This window comes from Myotis yumanensis, unplaced genomic scaffold (assembly GCF_028538775.1).
Source record: "Myotis yumanensis isolate MYYU_CA2020_CCGP unplaced genomic scaffold, mMyoYum1.0.hap1 SCAF_3, whole genome shotgun sequence".
NCBI lineage: Eukaryota > Metazoa > Chordata > Mammalia > Chiroptera > Vespertilionidae > Myotis > Myotis yumanensis.
In genome coordinates, this window is record NW_027223754.1 from 177,637,246 (window position 1) to 177,659,436 (window position 22,191).

The window sequence follows — 22,191 nt, forward strand, 5'->3', positions numbered from 1 at the left end:
CTGCTCTACTCCCAAGGATCCACTAGTCAGTCAATGAATCAGAAGTAAGCAATTAGAGGAAGGAGGCTCTCTACAGCATCCGTTTTCTTCATAAGGATGTGAAGCATTCGACTGTTGGCATCACAGTGTTAAGCAGCGGGTTCTCATAAAGCTTAATGGGAATGTTGCAGCAAAGGGAGATGTAGCTTTAAGCAAGTTTTGAGGTGTAGTTTTTGGTATTGTTTCTGGAAGCTTAACCTTGATCCTAGTTCTCCAGGTCTCAACAATTTGGTCAACTACTCAATTTCTTTTTAATGAACTTTGCTGCACAACTAGCCAGAGACATCTTTGCTGTTAAGGGAAGAACCTTGGTGGATATTAAATGGCTGCTAGAAGTTGTTGAAAGCAGTATAACCTCAGGAAAATCAGAGAGATCTCTGATTAGTTATCAGATTCTGTAAAGGCTGATGGCTTTTCTAAAAAAAATAAAAGGTATAATCTAGCAGTCCATTATATGTAGTAACAAAGTAAAGATTATTAACTCTAGTCTCCTGAAATGAAGTGACCAAAGAAGGCAAGCAACATAGACAACAATATGAAGAATTCAAAGACAACATTAGTTGCTTCTAATTGTACAGGGCAGCTTTAGAACAATGAAATGCTCACAATCCTATATTCTCACTTTGAGGCAAGAACCACACAGCCAAAAGCTGCTCCCTAACATGTTCCCTGGCAGGGAAAAGCCAGCATCAGTGAACAACACTGTCCATCTTCTATAGGCCAGGAGTGCTCATGGGTAATGCTGTTTCAATGTAGATAATGGGATGCTGAGGTGGCAGAGTCAGGTAGCAGCACTTATATGCACGAGGCAGGAGGAAATGGTTACTCTTATTGCGAGCAGAATTAAGCTGTAATCAGAATTCTTTGACCTGCAGTGACCATTGGCTTTGGCTACTTGATCAGATGATCCGTATGGACCAAACATATAGGCAGGCAAATGCTCCAATGTAGTAAAGCTGTAAAGTTTAGGTTTGAAAACTGGAAGCCTGACTTGAGCCATTGCAATAAAAATTTGAAATGTCTTTTCCAATTTCTAGTCCTAAGTCCATTCAGAGACCCAGAGGTTTTTTTTATGAATGAAGGAAAGAATGCAAGTCCTTGTGATGACATCATAGGTATCAACTATAAACTATCAACTTGGCCTTCCTCAGCAAGGTAACTGTACTGGAGAAAGGAAAATTCCACGTCTTTTGGGCACTGTTGTGTTACTAACACTAAAACTGGGGATCTAGAATACCACTGTGGACTAGTGATCAGAAAAGATGCCTGTGGGAATCAAATGATGAATGGAGTTTAACCGAATCTGCCTCATATGCAGCCCAGTAGGGCCATAAACATACAGCTGGCACTGGAGAAGAAGAGATGGCTGGAGAATTAATCAGACAGTGATGTCAAACACAGCTGCGGTTGCAGAGGTACATTCTTTACTAGCGCTCTTAGCACCAGGTGTATGACTATTAATCTGGCAAAAGCTTTTTTCCCCTCTATCCCAAAGATGGAGAACACCTATAACAGCTGTTTTCATGACAGGCAGAACAAGAAACTGTTTTATCCCAGGGTTATATAAATTATTTGGCTCTGAACCACAGTGTATTTCACAAAGACCATTACTGTCTCACCATCACACAGGACAACTACATGAAGACATGTCGCCAGGACCTGGAAAGCAGGAAGTAATAAGTACTCAAGATTTTTTTGTAAAGAAAAGGTACATAAAACATATTTATGAGTCCCGTGCGAGTGCAAGAAGGTGTGAGATACATCACATGAATATTTTAGAACTACTCCTTAGTGAAGTTCTGAGGGTCCAGTAATCCTGAGCATGGCTACAAAGTTAAAGGTAACTTTCTGCACTTGCACCTCCTGCAGCTAGGAAAGAAGCAATAGTGCTCTGTGGACCTCTTTGAAGATAATATGTATCACCTTAGCAATCCTGTTTTGACCTACTTATGAAGTGCCCCTTAAGCCTCTAGCTGTGAGTGAAACCCAGAGTAAAAAAAAGAGGCTTCCTAGTTAGTCCAGGCTACGGGTCATCTACCTGGTCTTTGTGACCAACAAATTCAATTGGTGTAAGAACTATTGATAACTTATCAGGATGCGCAAGCATGTCAAACTTGCAGCTGGCAGGATGCGAGTTTGACATGCTTGCGGTGTTGTCTGTGGTAGTTGTATAGAGGAACTGCAGCAGAGATCTCTAAGGTTTGGTAACAAAGTCATCAGACAGGAAATTTTGGTCCCTTTGAAAAGCAGCATTTATCCCACTAAGTGCTATTAGAGTTTGTATATTTGACTGTAAAACAAATGTGACCTGATCTGTCTAAAATGAACTTGGTTTTAGCTGATTCACCTGACTTTTAAATATATTTTTATTGATCTCAGAGAGGCAGGGAGAGGGAGAGAGAGAGATAGAAACAATCGATGATGAGAGAAAATCATTGATAGGCTGCCTCCTGCACACCCCACATTGGGGACTGAGCCCGCAACCTAGGCATGTGCCCCACCAGGAATTGAACTGTGACCTCCTGGTTCACAGGTCAACGCTCAACCACTGAGCCACGCTGACTAGGCTCACCGGACTTTTAAGTCAGGCATGCTCAGTAGCAAGCTATAGTAAGTGACTGCGACATATGTGAAATGAGACACAAGAAGGTTCTGACAGCAGATGTTGCGTGATCAGATCACTTACTAGAACACACGCTGTAGTTGGTTGCCACAAGAGACTTCAGGCCAGTAACCTTGTAAGCATGTTTTGTTTTATAAAAGGTAGTTAAAGTGTTTTATTACTATTTTTGTTGATGTTACTGTTACTATGTTTAAGAATGGAAGAAGGGTGTACTTAAGCCTTTAAGTATTAGCAAAAGGTGTATACTAATGTTGAATGGCCATGTATGGCAGTATACATTTCTCTTATTTTCTTCTTTTGGGACTTTTTTTTTTAAAATACATTTTATTGATTTTTCACAGCGAGGAAGGGAGAGGGATAGAGAGTTAGAAACATCGATGAGAGAGAAACATCGATCAGCTGCCTCCTGCACACCCCACACTGGGGATATGCCCGCAACCAAGGCACATGCCCTTGACTGGAATCGAACCCGGGACCCCTCGGTCCACAGGCTGACGCTCTATCCACTGAGCCAAACCGGTCAGGGCATTTTTGGCACTTTTTGAAAACTCTTAACCCATCAGGGGGATTACTCATTGCAAGCTAGCTTGTGAGGGTTTTCTTAGCTTCTTTTGTGCTTAGTAGGTAGGCATGTGATCAAAGTTCTCCCATTCAGTGTTTCCCCAAATTTGAAGAGTGAAACTCATGTGGTACTGTCTTTGCTGGTGAGGGTGGTGGCAGTGACTTTGGCCTTTGGGAGAAGCAGAAGTTGTGAGATGGAGTGACAGACAGGTGACAGGAGTGGGGAAGTAGAAACAACCACAGTTTTCTTTAGTGGTTGGTGGGGAAGCAGCAGCAATGAGGTTTCCTCATCAGGTTTATCCTATGTCATGATTTGGGTTTTGCTTCTGGAAGCTGAGCTTCAAAGCCTGTTTCTCCCATATAAATAACTCTTAATAAATAACTCCCCTTTCTGCTTAACCAGTCAGAGTCAGCTTGTTACTTAAAATTAGAATTTCAATCTGAATTTAAAGACAAAATATACAGTTTTCAAAGACCAACAATCTGTCAAATATTTATAGGATCTTAATATGAGGTTAAGCAGAAATTCTCTGATAAAGGGATGCAAAGATAAAAATTAGTTCTTGGGAGGGAAACCGATGTGAATATTGAAACCTTATGTATAAAACCGAGGATCATGGAATCTCAATCAATGATGACAGCAATGAATAAAAAATTGCTAGGAAATTAATATAGGAGGTTAACTATCTTTAAAAAGAGAAAGAACAAGAAGAGATGTACACTGCTACATCAATTCCAGAGAAGGAAAAGAAGTGCTGGCAAAATTGGTCTTGAATACCCATTTTTTAAACGATATTCCTTGTTTAAAAAAATAAATATAGTCTAACAATTTAGTCAAAGTCTGACAATTTAGTAAAAGACTAAGTCAGACATGTGACTCACCCATAAGCTAGTGGATTTCATTTAAAAACAGTGTGGTGATAATAAATGATGTATCTTCTTCCTCTGTTACAGGCGAGAGTTCACATATATTAAATAATTGGCCTTTCTTTAAAGAGTTAGCAAGACAGGGGCACAAAGAGGTCATGGTGGTGCATATGAATCAGCACTGAATAGAATGTCAATAAGGTTTTCTTTGTTTTCACATGAGAAGAAAAATACCGCATCTCTTAGAAAATGATTTTTTTCATGCTGTTTCCAAGACACTATTAGTTACAAACCAAATTGTTATTTTTTCAAAGGAAAGATCTGATTGCTGAGGAGATATATACATATATATATATATATATATATATATGATGAAAAACAACTATACAATAAATCAAAGAGATCAAATTTAAAAACTATAAAGCGTCTTTTAGTAATAATACCATCTCCTTTCTATTGAAAGATATTTTGATAATAGAACAAAATAAAATAGTCATTTCAAGAGTTTCATTTAAAAAGCACAAATGACAAACAACTAATTTCTTACCTCTTTGAATACTTGAAAAGCAAGTAAAAAAATGGGAAGCAACAGATATTCATAAGTATTCAGGATAGTTTAAAAGAATATTAACCAATTATGCAGTAAGCCTACCATCCTACAGACATAATTTCTATAGTCCAATTATTTAAAGTACATAAGAGAAAGTTATATTTATAAATGTTTTATAAGAAATTTTGATAGATATTAGTGCAAAGCCTGAATTGTTATTGTTTAATTATTGCATATTTCTTACAAATGACAATTATTTCTTCTTTCTACCTAACAGACAGTATTAAGAACAGAGACCCACTAAAGTTAAGTGTCAGACTGGGGTCATACTGTTTAACTCTATGCCAAAATAGAACAAAATTAATTTTAAAATACTTCTGCAAGCCAACATAACTTCAAACTTAACAAAAAGAAAAGTTTTCAACAAAAAATTTTGGGATTATGATTCAATCTTCTTAATTTGCTATGTAAAAAACTTGTTTGTAATGACTTGTGTATTTAGATATATTTTAAAGGACGAAATAATTCTGACATGTTACTTTTTTAAATTCAAGTAACTGTAGAACTGATCAGAAACTAGAGTTCATTTTGGCCAAATATTGCCTTTTAATAAATAGTTTGAGATGTAAACACTCAAGAATATTGTGGCAAAATTTGATTAAATGAGTCCTTTTACAATTAAGAAATTCTGATAATGCTTTGATCATAAGACATTTTAAGTAAAGGTGGTAATTACATATCATTCCTCTCTAAAGATCTAAATTAAAAGGATCCTCTAAAATGAAGATTATTTTCCTGGAGGTGATTTTGAAAACACAGGCCATCATTCAGGTTCTTAAGAGGAAAAATAATAATCTTTTATTACATTTGGACGAGATTTTATTTTTTAGGAATCACTGCTTGGCTGTGAGTAGTTGTTGCTTGCCGAATGTTATTCACACTTCCTCTCTCATAGGAAGCTCATGTATAACAGTCTAAACTTGTGGGATGGGTTGAAACACTTCATTCTAATCCAAGGGCCATAGGTCATTATGAACCACAAATTCTTCCTCCCTAGGGAAGTGTCAAGGGATGTGGTCTTAACCCATATCATATGTTTTTTCCCTACAATCTCTTTCAGTCTAAAATAAAGTTTATGGCACTAATGACTAGATTTAATATATTATAATGCCTTATCTGGCAATTAGTATCAAGAGAGAAATCTTTTACAGAATAGCATTCTAAGGAATTTCAATTGTCTACTTGTAATGAGGCATACTAAAAAAAAAAAAATATTTTAAAGGGCTGTGGGCCCAATGGTCTCTCTCAACTACTCATTCTGCTATCACAGCATGAAACCAGCTAAAGAACAATGCATAAATGAATGGATGTGGCTATTTCAATCAAACTTTATTTATAAAAACTAAGCTGCAAGCCATATTTGACCCATGTGTTATCGTTTGCAACTCCTTCCTTATCTAGATGCTATAATATTCAAGGGAGTATGAAACCAAAAGAACTACACTTGCAGGTACCTATGTGATTCTCAGACAAATTAAATATATTTTAAGATCTTTATAGATTTTTGTGTTTAACTTTTCTTCTGTATTATACAAATTATATTGGTGAATTCTAAATTCATTAAGGAATTATGCATTTTCCATTAAGTGATATGGAAAACTTATGAGAGTTGAAGCTGCAAAATATTAGCTTTTTAATTTCATACTAAATTTGTGTATTCAATGTAATTTTTCCCCCTGGATAAAAGATAAGGTTTTACAGAGGGATTTTTAAAAACCTATCATTTAGAATACTTATAAGAAAGAAAGTTTTATCACTAAAATTGATCCATTATTAATTTGAATTATTTTTTTGGTTGATCATTTAAGAAGTTCTTGATATATGCTTTGATTAGATACTAATTTTTGGTTATTATGTGATTTAGACTAACAGTACAAGTACTATGTATTCAACTTACTAAAAAAACTTAGGATGCAATTTCAGTGTAAATTATAATTCAATTAATTAATTCATATACAGGTAGCTACTTTGACCTCTCCAAGATATGTAGACCCAATGAATAGTGTGTATTTGTAAAGATCGGTGACACCCCTATTTCTTTGATAGAAAAAACTGGTAAGTGACATTTAAAAGTAAAACATTTTTTCAATACAATTCTAATTTTAATTCTAATACAATCTTAATTCTAATTCTAAGTGTAATTTGAATATTCACAAGGAGGGTAACTAATTAAAAACTTGTTAATTGTGCTCTTGCTGGTGTTTCTCAGTGGTTAGGGTGTCAGCCCACAGACCGAAGGGTCTCTGGTTCGAATACCGGTCAAGGGCACGTACCTGGGTACAGGTTCAATCCCTGGCCCTGGTTGGGGAGCATGCAGGGGAAGGCAACCAATCGATGTATCTCTGTCACACTGATGTTTCTCTTTCTTTCTCCCTCCTTTCCTCCCTTCCTTCTACTCTCTCTAAAAAAAAAAAAAAAAAAAGGAAAAAATTCCCCTGGGTGAGGATTAAAACAAAAAAAAACAAAGAAACTTTTTGATTGCTAATAAACAGAAAAAGGTATGTTATCCTTTATGATTATCTGTGATCCCACTGCATATGGAAGGGTAAAATGTAATTTATTTGAAAAGTTAGGCATTTTTGTTCTTCATTCTTTATTTTATATCTATTAAAAGTGAAAGACTGAAGGGGAAAAAAGAGTCTTCATTTCAGTCTTTTAGAGAACTTGTTAAGGGTAAGATGATGTCAAAGGCAAGAATGTTAAGGACAAAAGACATATAAAGACAGGAACTAACACAACATTAGATTTCTTCCTTCAAAGATCTCTGAAAACTTCAAGAGGGGATTACTGCACAGACTGGAATGTAAGGCCAGTTGGAATCATGGTCTATAGCAGTGATGGCGAACCTATGACACGCGTGTCAGAGGTGTGACACGTGAACTCATTTTTTTGGATGATTTTTCTTTGTTAAATGGCATTTAAATATATAAAATAAATATCAAAAATATAAATCTTTGTTTTACTATGGTTGCAAATATCAAAAAATTTCTATATGTGACACGGCACCAGAGTTAACTTAGGGTTTTTCAAAATGCTGACACGCTGAGCTCAAAAGGTTCGCCATCACTGGTCTATAGGGCTGTTGAGGTGTCTAATGTTGAAAATATCAAGTTGACTCTCTAGTTAAAAATACTGGAGAGCATGATCTCACTCATTCATGGATAATAAAGACCTTTATAAACTTATGAACAATAATAGATACAGAGGCATAGCTGCCTCAAACAGATTGTCAAACTGTAGCGGGAAGGCCGGGGAGGGTTGGAGGGTAAAAGGGGGGGCGGGTAAGAGATCAACCGAAGGACTTGTATGCATGCATATAAGCATAACCAATGGACATAAGACACTTGGGGGGTAGGAGAAGCCAGGGGATTGTCAAGGGCGGGGGAAAAAAGGAGACATATGTAATACTCTTGGTAATACTTTAAGCAATAAAGAAAACAAAAAACAAACAAACAAAAAAACTGGAGAGAAGAGAGGAAAATTTTTGTTCTGGAAAAGTGTTCTCTGATGCAAAGAGAAATCCATCTTACAAAGGAAGAAGTAGAGGTGAGCTGCCCTGGTTTAGTAGTTTAGAAAGAGGTAAGGGGATTATGAATTTGATAAAAAACATGTTTCTTCTAAATATTACTTTATATGCTTTGAGATATCTTATTTTTTTGTGAAAAATTTCCAAACCCCCAAATTATTTTGAAACACAGAAATCAATGTTTTGGAGAAAAGAGTATCTAGGTCTTAAATATATATTTGTAAAGTCTAGTAATTATTTGGTGCTTTCATCAGATATTTTATCCTGTTTCATTTTTTAGTTGTTATTGTTAATCCTCACCCAAGGATATTTATTTCCTCCACTGATTTTTTTAGAGAGAGTGGAAGGGAAGGGGAGAGACATGGAGAAAGAGACACACGATTGGTTGCCTTCCACACACGCCTTAACCAGGACCCTTCCACTGGAATTTGCTCTGTTATATAATCTTTTGTCTAAAAGCAAAGCTCAAATAAGGACTGGCCATAAATTATTAAAATAAAAAAGATAAAAAGGGTAAATCTTGATTCCAAATAAACTGTTGAGAATATATATGGAAAGAAGAGTTTTCTGAGAATATATCACTTCCTGAGATGTTTTATACAAACTTCATGGTAACCATACTTAAAAAAACAAAAACAAGCCATCTAGAACAGAGATATAAAACATTACAAAAAGAAAAAAACTGAGAAAAAACATCATAGAAAACCACCAAACGAAAATGACAGACAAAAATAAAGGAAAATGAAACAATGGAGATACAGAATAATCAGAAAACAAAAGATAAAATGGCAGTAGTAAATCTTCCTGTACCAATAATTACCCTACATGTAAATGGTTAGAACTCACAATACAATGGCATAAAGTGCTTGGATAGTTTATAAAACAATACCCAAGTATATGCTGCCTTCAAGAGACACATTTCAGCTTTAAAGACAAACAGGCTTAAAGTGAATGGGTTAAAGATGATCCTCCAAGCATATGTTAGTCAAAAGAAAGTGGGTACAAACATTCTTATCAAAGACAAAATAGACTTCAAGCCAAAAAAGGTAACAAAAGACCAATATGGATATTATATAATGATAAAAGTGACAATCCATCAGGAAAACATATTTATTAATACAATGCACCCAACATAGAAGCATCAAAATATATGAAGCAGCTATTAAAAGACCTCAAGGGAGGAACTGACAGCAACACAATAATAAGAGGGGAGTTTAATAGCATTTACATCATCCAGACAAAGTATAAAAGGAAACCTCAACCTTAAATAACAAATTAAACCAAATGAACTTAATAGATATATACAGAACATTCTATTCAAAAAGCATCAGAATAAACAATTTTCTCAAATGCACACAGAACATTCTCAAGGAAAGGCCATATGCTAAAATAAAACAAATTTCAATAAATTTAAGAAGACTGAAATCATATCAAGTATCTTTTCCAATACAATGGTCTGAAAATACAAATCAACTACAAAAAGAGAACTGGAAAAATCACAAGTAGATGGAGATTAACAATATGCTACTGAAAAACAATTGGCTCAAGGAAGAAATCAAAGGAAATAAATAAAAAGGAGACTAAAATATGATAGAACAAATCAATAAAAGTAAGAGCTTGTGTTTTGAAAAGATAAACAAATTGACAACCTTTAGCTAGACTCACTAAGAGAAAAAGACAGAAAGCTCAAATAAATAAAAATCAGAAACAAGAGTAGTTACAACAGATACTACAGAAATATAAAGGATCACAGCTGACTTCAATAAACAGCTATAAGCCTTCAAATGAGAAAACTTAGAGAACATAGATAAATTCTTAGAATCATACAATCTTCCTACACTGAATCATGAAGAAATAGAAAATATGAATAGAACAATCACTAGAGTAAGCAGATTAAAACAGTAATAAAAAATCTCCCAGAAAACAAAAGTCCAGAACCAGACTGCTTCATTGGTGAATTCTACTAAGCAATCAAAGAAAATTTAATACCAATCCTTCTCAACTATTCCAAAAAACTGAAGAGAAGGGAATGCTTCCTTATTCATTATATGTGGTCAACATTACCCTGATAACAAAGCCAGAAAAAGACAAAACACAAGAAAAATTACAAGACAATATTTCAGATGAACATATGAGATGGGCAAAAGTAGGCTTACAGTTATAACACAAATAAATAATACAATTACAGACCCACACGAATACAGACAACTGATTTACAGCAAAGGATCCAATAACATACAATGAAGAAAGGAAAGTTATTTTCAAAGAATGGTGTTGGGAAAACTGAATAGCCACATGCTAAAAAATGAAATTAAACCACTATCTTACATCGTAAATAATAAAAATATATTAAAAACTTTTATTCTATGTATTTCATAGAAGAAAATATGAGTGATAAGTTCCTTGACATCAGTCTTAGTGTGTTATTTGTAGATTTGACTCCAACAACAAGGGAAACATAAGCAAAAATAAACAAATGGGACTACATCAAAATAAGAAGCAAAAGAAAGCATCAGCAAAATGATAGGCAACCTAGTGAATGGGAAAATATATTTGAAAATTGTACATCTGAAAAGGGGTTAATATACAAACTATACAAAGAATTCATACAACTCAACAACAAAACAAACAATCCAATTGAAAAATGGGTACAAAATCTGAATGTACTGATGTACTGATGGCTAACAGACACATGAAGAGATGTTCAACATCACTAATACTAGGGAAATGCAAACCAAAACCACAAGTTTATATCCTCTCACACCTGTAAGAATTGCTCTCATTAAAGACAGGAAATGAAAAGTGTTGGAGAAGACGTGAGAAAAAGGAAACCCTCATACACTGTTGGTAGGAATGTAAATTAGTGCAGCCACTATGGAAAACACTATGAAGATTCCTCAAAAGAGTAAGAAAAGAACTACCATATGATCCAAGTATTCTGTTTCTGGGGAAAAAATCCACTAATTCAAAAAGATGTATGCACCCCTATGTTCCCTGCAGCACTATTTATAATAACCAAGATACAGAAACAATCTAAGTGTCCACTGATGAGTTAATAGATAAAGAAGTAATATTCATAGCTGACTGTTGAGAATAACACAGGTTTGAACTGCTTGTGTCCACTTGTACACTGATCTTTTTCAGTTAATACTATAAATGAATTTTCTCTTATGATTTTCCTAATAACATTTTATTTTCTCTTGCTTACTTTATTGTAAGAATCCTATCTAATAAAAGAGAAACATGGTAATTAGCATACAACCGCTACCCTTCCCATTGGCTAATCACGGCGATATGCAAATTAACTGCCAACTAAGATGGCGGTTAACTGCCAACAAAGATGGTGGTTAATTTGCATATGTAGGCACAATGCTGGGAGGTGAAAGGGAAAGGACGGAAGAAGCTCCCTGCCACTGACAGTGATTGGAAACCCAGGGGGGAGCTAAGAGCCAGGGGCAGGGCAAAGGCAGCCCTGGGGGCCGCCTTTGCCCTGCCCCCCAGCTGTGATCAGAGAACCGGGCGCCTTTGCCGCCCCGGCCAGTGATAGCGGGAAGCAGGGGTGGAGCCAGCAATGGGAGCTGGGCAGGGACGGAGCTGGCAGTCCGGGGAGCTAGGGATCCCTTGCCCAGGCCTAAAGCCTAAGCCAAAGACATTAGGCCTGGGCAGGGGTGGAGCCTGCAATCGTGGGGAGCTGGGGGTCCCCTACACAGACCTAACGCCTTGGCCAGAGGCGTTAGGCCTGGGCAGGGGCGGAGCCTGCAATCACCTGGAGCTGGGGGTCCCCGGCCCAGGCCTGAATCCTGGGCCAGAGGCATCAGGCCTGGGCCAGGGGCGGAGCCAGCAATCGGAGGGGTCTGGGGGTCCCCTGCCCAGGCCTGATGCCTGAGCCAGAGGCATCAGGCCTGGGCGGGGAGCAGAACCAGTGATGGGGGGAAAATGAGGGTCCCCTGCCCAGGCCTGACGCCTCTGGCAGAGGCGTCAGGCCTGGGCAAGGGGCCGATCCTGTGATTGGAGGGTGATGGGGGTCAACGCCTGAGGGCTCCCAGTATGTGAGAGGGGGCAGGCTGGGCTGAGGGACACTCCCCTCCCCCCAGTGCACAAATTTCGTGCACCGGGCACCTAGTGTAGTATATAATTACATATAACATACACAATGTGTTTGATCGACTATTTAGGTAATCAGTAAGCCTTCCAGTCAACAATAGAATTTTAGTAGTTAGCTTTTAGGGAGTCAGAAGTTATACACAAATTTTTGTGCAGATTGTTAAGTGACCCTGACCCCACCACTGTTCAAACGTCAACTGTATAAACAATGGAATACTACTGAGCCATAATAAAGTCTTGCGATTTGCATCAACACAGATGGACCTTGAAGGTACTATGCTAAGTAAAATAAATCAGATAAATTCAAATACCATATGATTTCACTTATGTGGAATGAGAAAAGTAAAACAAAATAAAACAAAGACAAATGGAGAGGCAGACAACAGATTGGTGGTTCCTAGTGGGAAAGAAGGGTGGAGGAGGGTGAAATGGATAAAGGGGGACATATGGATGGAAATTAGACTTTTGGTAGTAAACTTGTAGTATATAGACATATTGAATTATAATATCTTACACCTAAAATTTATATAATGTTATAAATCAATGTTACTTTAAAAATAATCTAAAACTACCATCTTTACTCATGTATAAAGTTAAAATGGTGGCAAGAAATTATTGTGTTGCTTTTTTGTTGACAGATGGGATTTATGTCTATAGATATAACTATTAGAATATATATTGTATCAGAAAATAATCATAGATAGATATTCCAAATTACATGGCAAAGGACACTTTAAATATGTATAGAAGCTCCTGCTTCTGTTTATGGAAGCACAAATCAGAACCCTTCAGGAGAAACTTACCCTTTTCTGTTCTTTTATGTACTCGATCAATTCATCTCGTGTTCTTTTTACTGCCTCTTCCACAGCCTTTGCACTGCGCTTTTGCTCTTCTATTATTGCAGCCTTAACAGTTTCCTATTTGTGGGAGGAGGAAAACAAGTCATGTAAGTATGCACTATGACAAAATATGTGTCCATTTTATACCAACTAAAAATCCTCTTCAATGGTTTGAGCTCATTCTGCGCAAAACGTGTCTTTAAATAGGACTAGGAACTGACAAAATATTTTGAGATCTGTTAGAGATTCCACAGAATGCACTTTTCTAAACTGAGTGAAAGGGAAAGCAATGGAATGAGCCATTTATTGCAGGGAGCGCCTGACAGACTCCAATGGCTTCCTTACCAACCTTTCATTTGATGTTTACATGATTGATTGCCTTCCTGTACTTTGCACTATCCACATAAGACTTCCAACTTGTGTTTATTCTTCCAAGAACACCCTAATGCTCTAGCTGTTTTATTCACGTTTAATTTTCCCATCATACAATAATCAAGTGTGGTCTGGGCGGTAAGATTTACAGCTCGTTTGGTTCTCCTGCCAGGTTAAGATGTTGAGAGCTGGACACCATGAATAAGAGGTAAAAATTCCACCCTCTGTGCTAATATTTGAAATGAGAAATCTAGGGAGAAAATTGTACACCCCATTTTACTGAAATAATAATCAGGTACCCACCAGATTTCAGAATTTCAGACAAGGAGAAAAAGGGCTAAAATTTTGAAAAAGAAATATAATATTTCTCAAACAGTGGTAATATTTCCTGCTAAAATATTGTTTCATAACTGGATAAATGTCACAAAACAAACTTCCTTAACTTCTATTTATCTATATAGGTAGCATCCTTTTTTTTTTGGACAGGCAATCAATGACAAAATGTCTTGAAATTTCTCAGTAACATTTCCTTCATTTTGTAGCTTTTCCAATTAATTTTAGACATGTATATATAACTCAGAAAATATAAAATATTAACAATTTCCTATTCTGAACATATTTACTGTAGAAAATTTGCAAGTACAGAAAAATATGAACACAAAGCAACACACAACACACATATACACCACATAGTTGGAGAGCAAACTGTAAATACTATTTTCTACAGTTAAAACTGGCATTTTTCAGTTAAAATAGATTTTGAATATTTTTAAGCCAGTATATATTCTTTTATAATATGACGTATATTCCATTACAGGGATATATAACTTATTTCACCAATTGTAACTCACGGATATTTTGGTTGTTTTTTTAATAGAATAAATCAGTGATGAGCATTCATATATGTATCTTTGTGATGCATATTATATATTTTCTTAAGATCACTTCAAGAAGTAGAATCATTTTGGCTATAGAATATAATAGCTGTCATAGCTTTTGACATTTTGTTTAATTTTTTCCCCTGAAAATGGCTTTTTTATATCCTTGGTTACATTTAGGTTTACCAGATTTTGAGGAAGAATGACATCTAATTTCATTCTACATTTTAAAAAGATTATCATGTGATACTCAACATCTTCATAGCAATACTGGCAATATATACATTATCTCTTATCATTTCCTTGATCATGTCTTCTTCCCACTTTTAATATTGCTATCACCTTCATTTTGCTGATTTATTTCCTAAATTCAGTAAAAAAAATCTGAAAATCCCTCTAATGGTGACTTTAAAAATTAGTATTTTATTTTCAACATCATTTAGTTCCACTGATAAAATGATAAAACACTCAGCTGCTTCCATAATTTTTAAAAGGTTGAAAAACTATAGTAATTTTTAAAAGAAATAAATGAGGACAAGTAAGATTACTTAAAAGCATCTACAATTAAAATTCCTGTTGGTTTCATAGTTGATAATTTGGAACTTAAAAATTTTCAGATTTTTATAAGGCAAATAATATTGCATATATTAATAAGGCCCTTGAAAAACATCACATTAATACTTCTGAAATGAATATTCACACTATGTGGGTAAATTAAAAATATAAATAGCTTCACACCAGTTAAGGTTTTTGCCAATAACTGAGTTACAAAAATCCTTAGTTTTCAGAACGTTTAGAATTTTAGAACTGCAGGTAAGGATTGTAGACTTGGATTATCTATATATATAAAACCCTAATATGCAAATAGACTGAATGGCGGAACAACTGAACAACTGGTCACTATGACATGTGCTGACCACCAGGGGTTGCACACAGAACATGGCGGTCATTGGCCGTGGTGAGATGGTGGAGCAGGTGAGCAGGGGTGCCAGACCAAGGCGGAGTGCCAGTTGCTGTCATTGGGGCGAGCCTCTAGTGGTTACTGAAAATTTTTTGCTCCCATGCACCACAGTCCTGCCTGATGCTTGAACCTGCTGCTGGCACCAGCCCTGCTTGCACTTGCTGCTGGCACTGGAGTCACTGTTCGCACCCGCTGCTGGCGCCCAGCGCCAGCCCCAATCACTTGACGCCATCAGCAGGTGTGAGCCGTGGCTGCTGGCCCTGATCGCCCCTCAGGGCTTCTCCACCTCCCCCTACTCCTGATGGGCGATCAGGGCCAGCAGGCGCTGTTCACACCTGCTGATAGCGCCAGCTCTGCTTGCACCCTCTGCTGGTGCCGACCCCAATCCCTCCGCACCATCAGTGGGTGTGAGTGGGGCTGGTGTCATCAGCGTGTGGGAGCGGCGGCAGCAGGAGTGGGGCTGCCAGCAGACAAGGGACCGGGGGCTGCAGCGGGAGGTGCTGGGTGGGGGTGTGGAGGATGGGCCGAGACCCGCCCCTGTGCCCACTGTAGCCTCGTGGCCCACAGTTCCTTTCAAGGTGCACAAATTCATGCAATGGGCCCCTAGTTTGAAAATAAAAAGATCTGTCTTCTATTAAATGTCAATCAGAATTTCTATCTAGCAAGGGTTATCTCAATAAAATTGACCAGAATTCTTTGACTGAAAGTAAATGCTCAATTTATTTTTTATTTTATTTATTTATTTTTAAATATATATTTTTATCGATTTCAGAGATGAAGGGAGAGGGAGAGAGATATAGAAACATCAATGATGAAAGAGAATGATCGACTGGTTCTCTCCTGCACATCCCCTACTGGGGATTGAGCCCACAACCCAGGCATATGCCCTTGACCAGAATTGAACCCAGGACACTTCAATCCACAGGCTGATGCTGTATCTTCTCTCAAATGGGTGTTAGGTGAGAGTCAAGATTTTGCAATCCGTCCTTAAAGAGTACTTGTCAATAAACAAATTCCTTTAAATACTAGAGAGCTGGTGTACGACATTCGTGCACTGGGGGGTGGGAGGTCCCTCCGCACAGCCTGTACCCTCTCAAAGTCCGGGACCCCTCGCTCCTTACCACCCACCTGCAGTGGAGGTGGGGGAGGCTCTCACCACCGCCACTGCGCTCTCCAGCCGTGAGCCCGGCTTCTGGCTGAGCAGGGCTCCCCCTTTGGGTGTGCACTGATCACCAGAGGGCAGTTCCTGCATTGAGCATCTGCCCCCTGGTGGTCAGTGTGCATCATAGCGACCAGTCATTCTGCTGTTCAGTTGATTTGCATATTAGGGTTTTATTATGGAGGATGATACAAAAGGAAAGTTTAAGTCTTCCATTTTCTTTTTTTAAAATATGGGTTTTTTTTTTATTGATTTTTAGAGAGAGGAAGGGAAAAGGAGAGAGAGAAGAGAGAGAAACATCAATATGAGATCTGCTGTCTCCTGCATGTCCCTTACTAGGCATCTAAACCACAATGTAGGCATGTGGAATTGAACCAGCAACCTTTCAGTGCACGGGACAACACCCAACCAACTGAGTCACACTGGCCAAGGCTGGAAAAACCTTCCATTTTCTAAACCAAACCAAATTCTGGATTGCAGATAAAACTTTTGTGCACATTTATACAAGTGCCTGTGAATATCTGCCTGCATGCTTTACTGAATTCCATGAATAAACTATATTGTCCCAATGAGTCATAATTAGTCCAAAATAAAATATACCTCACAAGGAATGAAGATTTGACACAATGAGCATATTCAAATAAGCAATTTTGAAAAACTATATTCCAGCTTATTTTAGTAATGGCCACACCATCGGAATACTGGAACATGGTATATTCTCTAAGGAAAGGTTTCTCAACCTCAGCACTATTGATAATTCTTTATTGGGGCTGGAGGTGGGGTGCCTTGTGCTAAACAGCATATTTGGCATTTACTCATGAGATCACCACCAGTTGAGAAGCACTGCTCTAAAGTAGTTTGGGGGGAAAAACATCCATTTGCATATATCTTATGGTTTATTTGTTAAAATGTTTAGTTACATTTCTAAACATATACTAAAATTTTTATCTAAAAATATATGTAAGAAATCATACAGTGGGAGGTAATCAACCAAAGACCTTATCTATAATAAAAGCACGGGTCAGCCGGACATCTTTTTGGACGTCCTTCTGGATGAAGCCGGGGCTGCAAGGGCCGAGGCAAGCCACTGTGGCTGTGAGGGCCGAGTCCCTTGCATGAATTTCATGCATCGGGCCTCTAGTATGTATATATGCATAATCCATGGACACAAAGAATAGAGTGGTAAAGGCCTGGGGTAGGGGGTGGGGCAGGCCAGAGGGAGGTCAACGGGGGGAAAAGGGGGACATATGTAATACTTTCAACTATAAAGATTTATTGTAAAAAGAAAATATTAAAAATTATTATATAGCTAGTTTTAAGTATGGAAAGAGTTTTACATACTAATTTTTAAAAAAGTGAATGACTGGAATCAGTGTCTATACTGTTATAATTAAACAAGTCATGATAAATGTCATTTAGGACTAAATGCTTATGTGATATCTGTACAAGATTTCTTAATTTCTCTTTATTGCTTAAAGTATAGTTAGGCTTTAGTAACCATTAAATCTACCATTCATTTCAGTAACCACATGATCCTGAACAAATAAATTATTGGTGGTTATTTGTTTTTATCTGTATAATTTAGTTAAGGATTGTAAAGACAAATTATTTATAGACCAAATCTCAGCAATCAACTCAATTCTGGTCTGTAGACTATAATCCATTGTAGTCTGTAATCCATTTTCTGGGACAACTGTGTACTTTAGTAATTTTTTGTTTCTATACACAGTATTCGTATTATCTAATTGTGTATTATATAAAAAAGTTTCACATAGTTGTGAAAATGCACCTTAGAAAATGAGTATTGGAATTACAAGTAGTCCAACTGCGTTATACACTTCCTGTGCATCAAGTTAAAAAGAGAAGTGAGACTTCCATTCCTACACAAATTTATGAGCTCAAATTACAGTTCCATCAGTGCTTTTCAGATACTGATGCAAATATAAAATGTCCATATTTCAAAATCCATTTACTGTGCAACTGAAACACTTTCCTCTAACCTTTAATTGGAATTAATTGGCACTGTAATTACATGCTAAAAGGAACATATTAATAGAACCTAATTCTAAAAATGCTTGTCAAATGATGAATATGCTCAATTAAAGTCATATGCTCATTGCTCATAGGTATATGGCAATACCTATCTTAAAAGACATATTAAAAGATGAAATATGTAGAATCTCATTCATGTCAGCATTAATAAATGAGTATTTGCAACCATTTGTTTTAGTTAACTGACTTTCTATTTTTTTTTAAATCTTTATTGTTGAGAGTATTACAGATGTCCTCCTTTTTTCTGCCCCATTATCCCCCTCTTCCTGGTTCCCACCCCACCCCAGGCCTTCACCACCCTATTGTCTGGGTCCATAGGTAATTCATATCTATATATATAAAAGCCTAAGCAACTTTCCGACCGGTAGCTATGATGAACAATGACCACCAGGGGGCAGATGCTCAAGACACAGGCATAGAAACATGGAATAGATTGATGAATCTCAGAGGGAAGTGGGGAGGGCGGGAAGAGATTAACCAAAGATCTTATATGCATACTAGAGGCCCAGTGCATGGATTCATGCATTGGTGGGGTCCATCGGCCTGGGCTATGGGGATTGGGCTGAAGCCGGTCCTGTACATGGACTCGTGCACCAGTGGGATCCCTCTGCCTGGCCTGTAGGGATTGGGCTGAAACCGGCTCTCCAACATCCCAAGGGGTCCCAGGCCAGCCTGAGCAACTCCACCGGTGCATGAATCCATGCACCGGGCCTCTAGTATACATATAAGATCTTTGGTTAATCTCTTCCCATGCCCGCCTCCCTTTCCCTCTGAGATCTGACAGTGTATTCCATGTTTCCATGCTGCTGATTCTATTTTATTCACCAGTTTATTTTGTTCATTAGATTTCTTGTTCATTTGTTTTAATAGATATATATTTATTACTATTTTATTATTCATATTTTTTCTTTTTCTTCTTCTTCCTCTTCTTAAAGAATATCTTTCAACATCGCATATAATACTGGTTTGGTGGTGATGAACTCCTTTAGCTTTTTGTTGTCTCTGAAGCTATTTATCTGACCTTCAATTCTAAATGATAGCTTTGCTGGTTAGACTAATATTGGTTGTTTGCGCCAAATACAAGGTTACTGGTTGGAAGTCCTTGCTATTCATCACTTTGAGTATTTCTTGCTACTCCCTTCTGGCCTGCAAAGTTTCTATTGAGAAATCAGCTGACAGTCGTATGGGTGTTCCCTTGTAGGTAACTGCTTTTGCTGCTTTTAAGATTCTCTCTCTGTCTTTAATCCTTGGCATTTTAATTACGATGTGTCTTGGTGTGGGACTCTTTGGGTTCCTCTTGTTTGAGACTCTGAACTTCCTGGACCTATAAGTCTATTTCTTTCACTCAAGGATCTAAATGAGAGCTGGGGTTGATTTGGCTACTATTACTAGAATGGAATCAGACAGTATAGCCTGTTTCTCCTTCCTGTGGTCTCCCGTTCTCCAGCAGACTAGCTCAGGATTTTTCACATAGTTGCTGGACAGAGTTGCAAAAGAGCAAAAGAATGTAAGGTCTCTTAAGATTTGGGTTCAGAAATGATACAGTGTTACTAAAGCCACATTATATTGGCCTGAGCAAATGTGTGCTATCAATTGATTTCCAAATTCTAATTGTCTAAATATGTACTCAATATTTTTAAAGATATCAGAAATTCTATTATGTTTATCCTCTTGGAGATGTATCTCCAAACTGGATTTGTTGTTCTCTAGCTGTCTATTTTGGGATCTCCCTCATGCATACTTCTGGGTATTCACTATACCTCTCTTAAATACTCTCTCCAGCTTTCTAAATACCACGGGATTCTTCTTTATTGGCTTACTCCTTTGTTTTGATAAAGAACCTCCCTCCATATTTCTAAGAAAAAGCACATGGGAAGTAAAGTTTTAATATCTCCTTTGTCTGAAAAATGCCTTCATTCTACTCTCTCATTTGATTTATTCAGTTAAGTGTGGATTTCCAGCTTGGAAATTTCTGCAGTTTTAAAGGTTGTTGTTCTATGAGAACATTTATGTATTTAGCCCTCTTTCTCAAAATATTCTTGACAAACCTAGTTGTAGGCCTACCTAGAAATTCATATCTTATAATCCTGAAGCTCATGTCCTTCAATTCTGGGAGATTTTACTTTAATAGTAGTAATCATAATAGTAATAATGATTATAAATTATTTCTGCATTCTATTTAGTTACCCAAATCCTATTATTCAGTTAATCAATCACCTGAGTGGAGTGCCTACTTTTCTGATCTTTACACTCATGTTTTCCATTTCTTCGTATTTTTACAGCCTTTTCTCTGGAAGACTTCTATAACTTTATCTTCTGATTATTGTTTTAGTTTTTAACTTTCTACCATATTTTAAATTTCTAATGTTTTCATTTGACTTAAAAATAGCATTCTTTTCCTGTTTCATAGATGTAAAATCTCTTACCTCTGAGGAAATTAATGATAACTTTTTTAACGTTTCATGTCTCCACAGCATCTGTTTTATTCTGCTTTTCATGAGAACGTGACTGTTCTATTTGGCTACTTGCTCTTGGTTACAGAGTAGAGCCTGAAAGTGCTGAGTAACATCTCTGTGCTTGCAGCTGTGGTTTATGGACTGTGATCTGAACAGCAGAGTAATATGGCTGGGTTGTTTTCTTGGGGCAATTTTGATACCAATATGTTTAGGTCTCTTTTCTTGAGCAGCCTAGATTCCTCAGAAAAGATTCTTCCAATTTCCTGTCTGGTTGTCAGCACTATGAGAGTTGGGATGGGGAAAATAGCTAAGGTTCTCAACAATCAGCATAAAACTTTTCACCTTGCTCCCCTCCAAACCCCATTTCATTATAGCACCTTTGCCTTCAACTGTGCCTAATGGTCCCTGGTCCAGAGATTCTGCATTTTATATTTGTTCACAGAGAATCTCAATATTCTGCCAGGATTGGAAAAAATGAGTGGAGATCTAACCACTTATTAAACAGATGTTTAAACTTTCCTTCTGTTTGAAGCTTCATCTTCATTCGCACTTCCAGAGATATCTGGTGCCACAAACTAGGAAGCCTTTGGAGTTTGTACAATGTATATCGATATTCTCAATTGTCTCCAGTTCTAGCTTAGGATTCCATTTCAGATTTTTATTTCAGTGGGGTTTTAGAAGGGAGTAGGTAAAAATGAGTATTCTATCTGCTCTTTTTAACTAGATACGTTTAAGAAAAAGTAAATCAAACTTTATTTGGAAACAATTTTATATTTACAGAACACTTGCAAATATAGTATAAGAGTTCTCAGATACCTTTAATCTAACTTCCCCTAATATTATCATACTAGAGGCCCGATGCACGAAGATTCGTGCAAGAATAGGCCTTCCTTCCCCTGGCTGCTGACACTGCCTTTGTTCCGGCCTGGAGCTGCCTTTCCACCTTCGCTCCGGCCAGAGCTGCATTCCACTTGTCGCCTTGTCACAACAATTTGCATATTCCCTCCTTATTGGCTGTAGGTGCTGCCATATTTGTCATGAAGTTACGGTCAATATGCATATTCCACCTTTATTAGATAGGATAATATTAAAGTGACTACAGATTTTATTTGTATTTTACAAAGTTTTCCTTAATATACCTTTT

General features: G+C 37.1%; 1 protein-coding gene across 3 annotated transcripts in view; it reads right to left on the reverse strand.

The window, feature by feature from the left end:
• Positions 1-22,191, reverse strand: part of CCDC91 (coiled-coil domain containing 91) — a 348,316-nt gene that overhangs the window by 37,704 nt on the left and 288,421 nt on the right. For all 3 annotated transcript variants that reach the window (XM_070410494.1, XM_070410493.1, XM_070410495.1), the window contains one exon: positions 13,134-13,247. In XM_070410494.1, the coding sequence (XP_070266595.1) occupies positions 13,134-13,247 (114 nt within the window). The remainder of the gene's footprint in view (positions 1-13,133; positions 13,248-22,191) is intronic.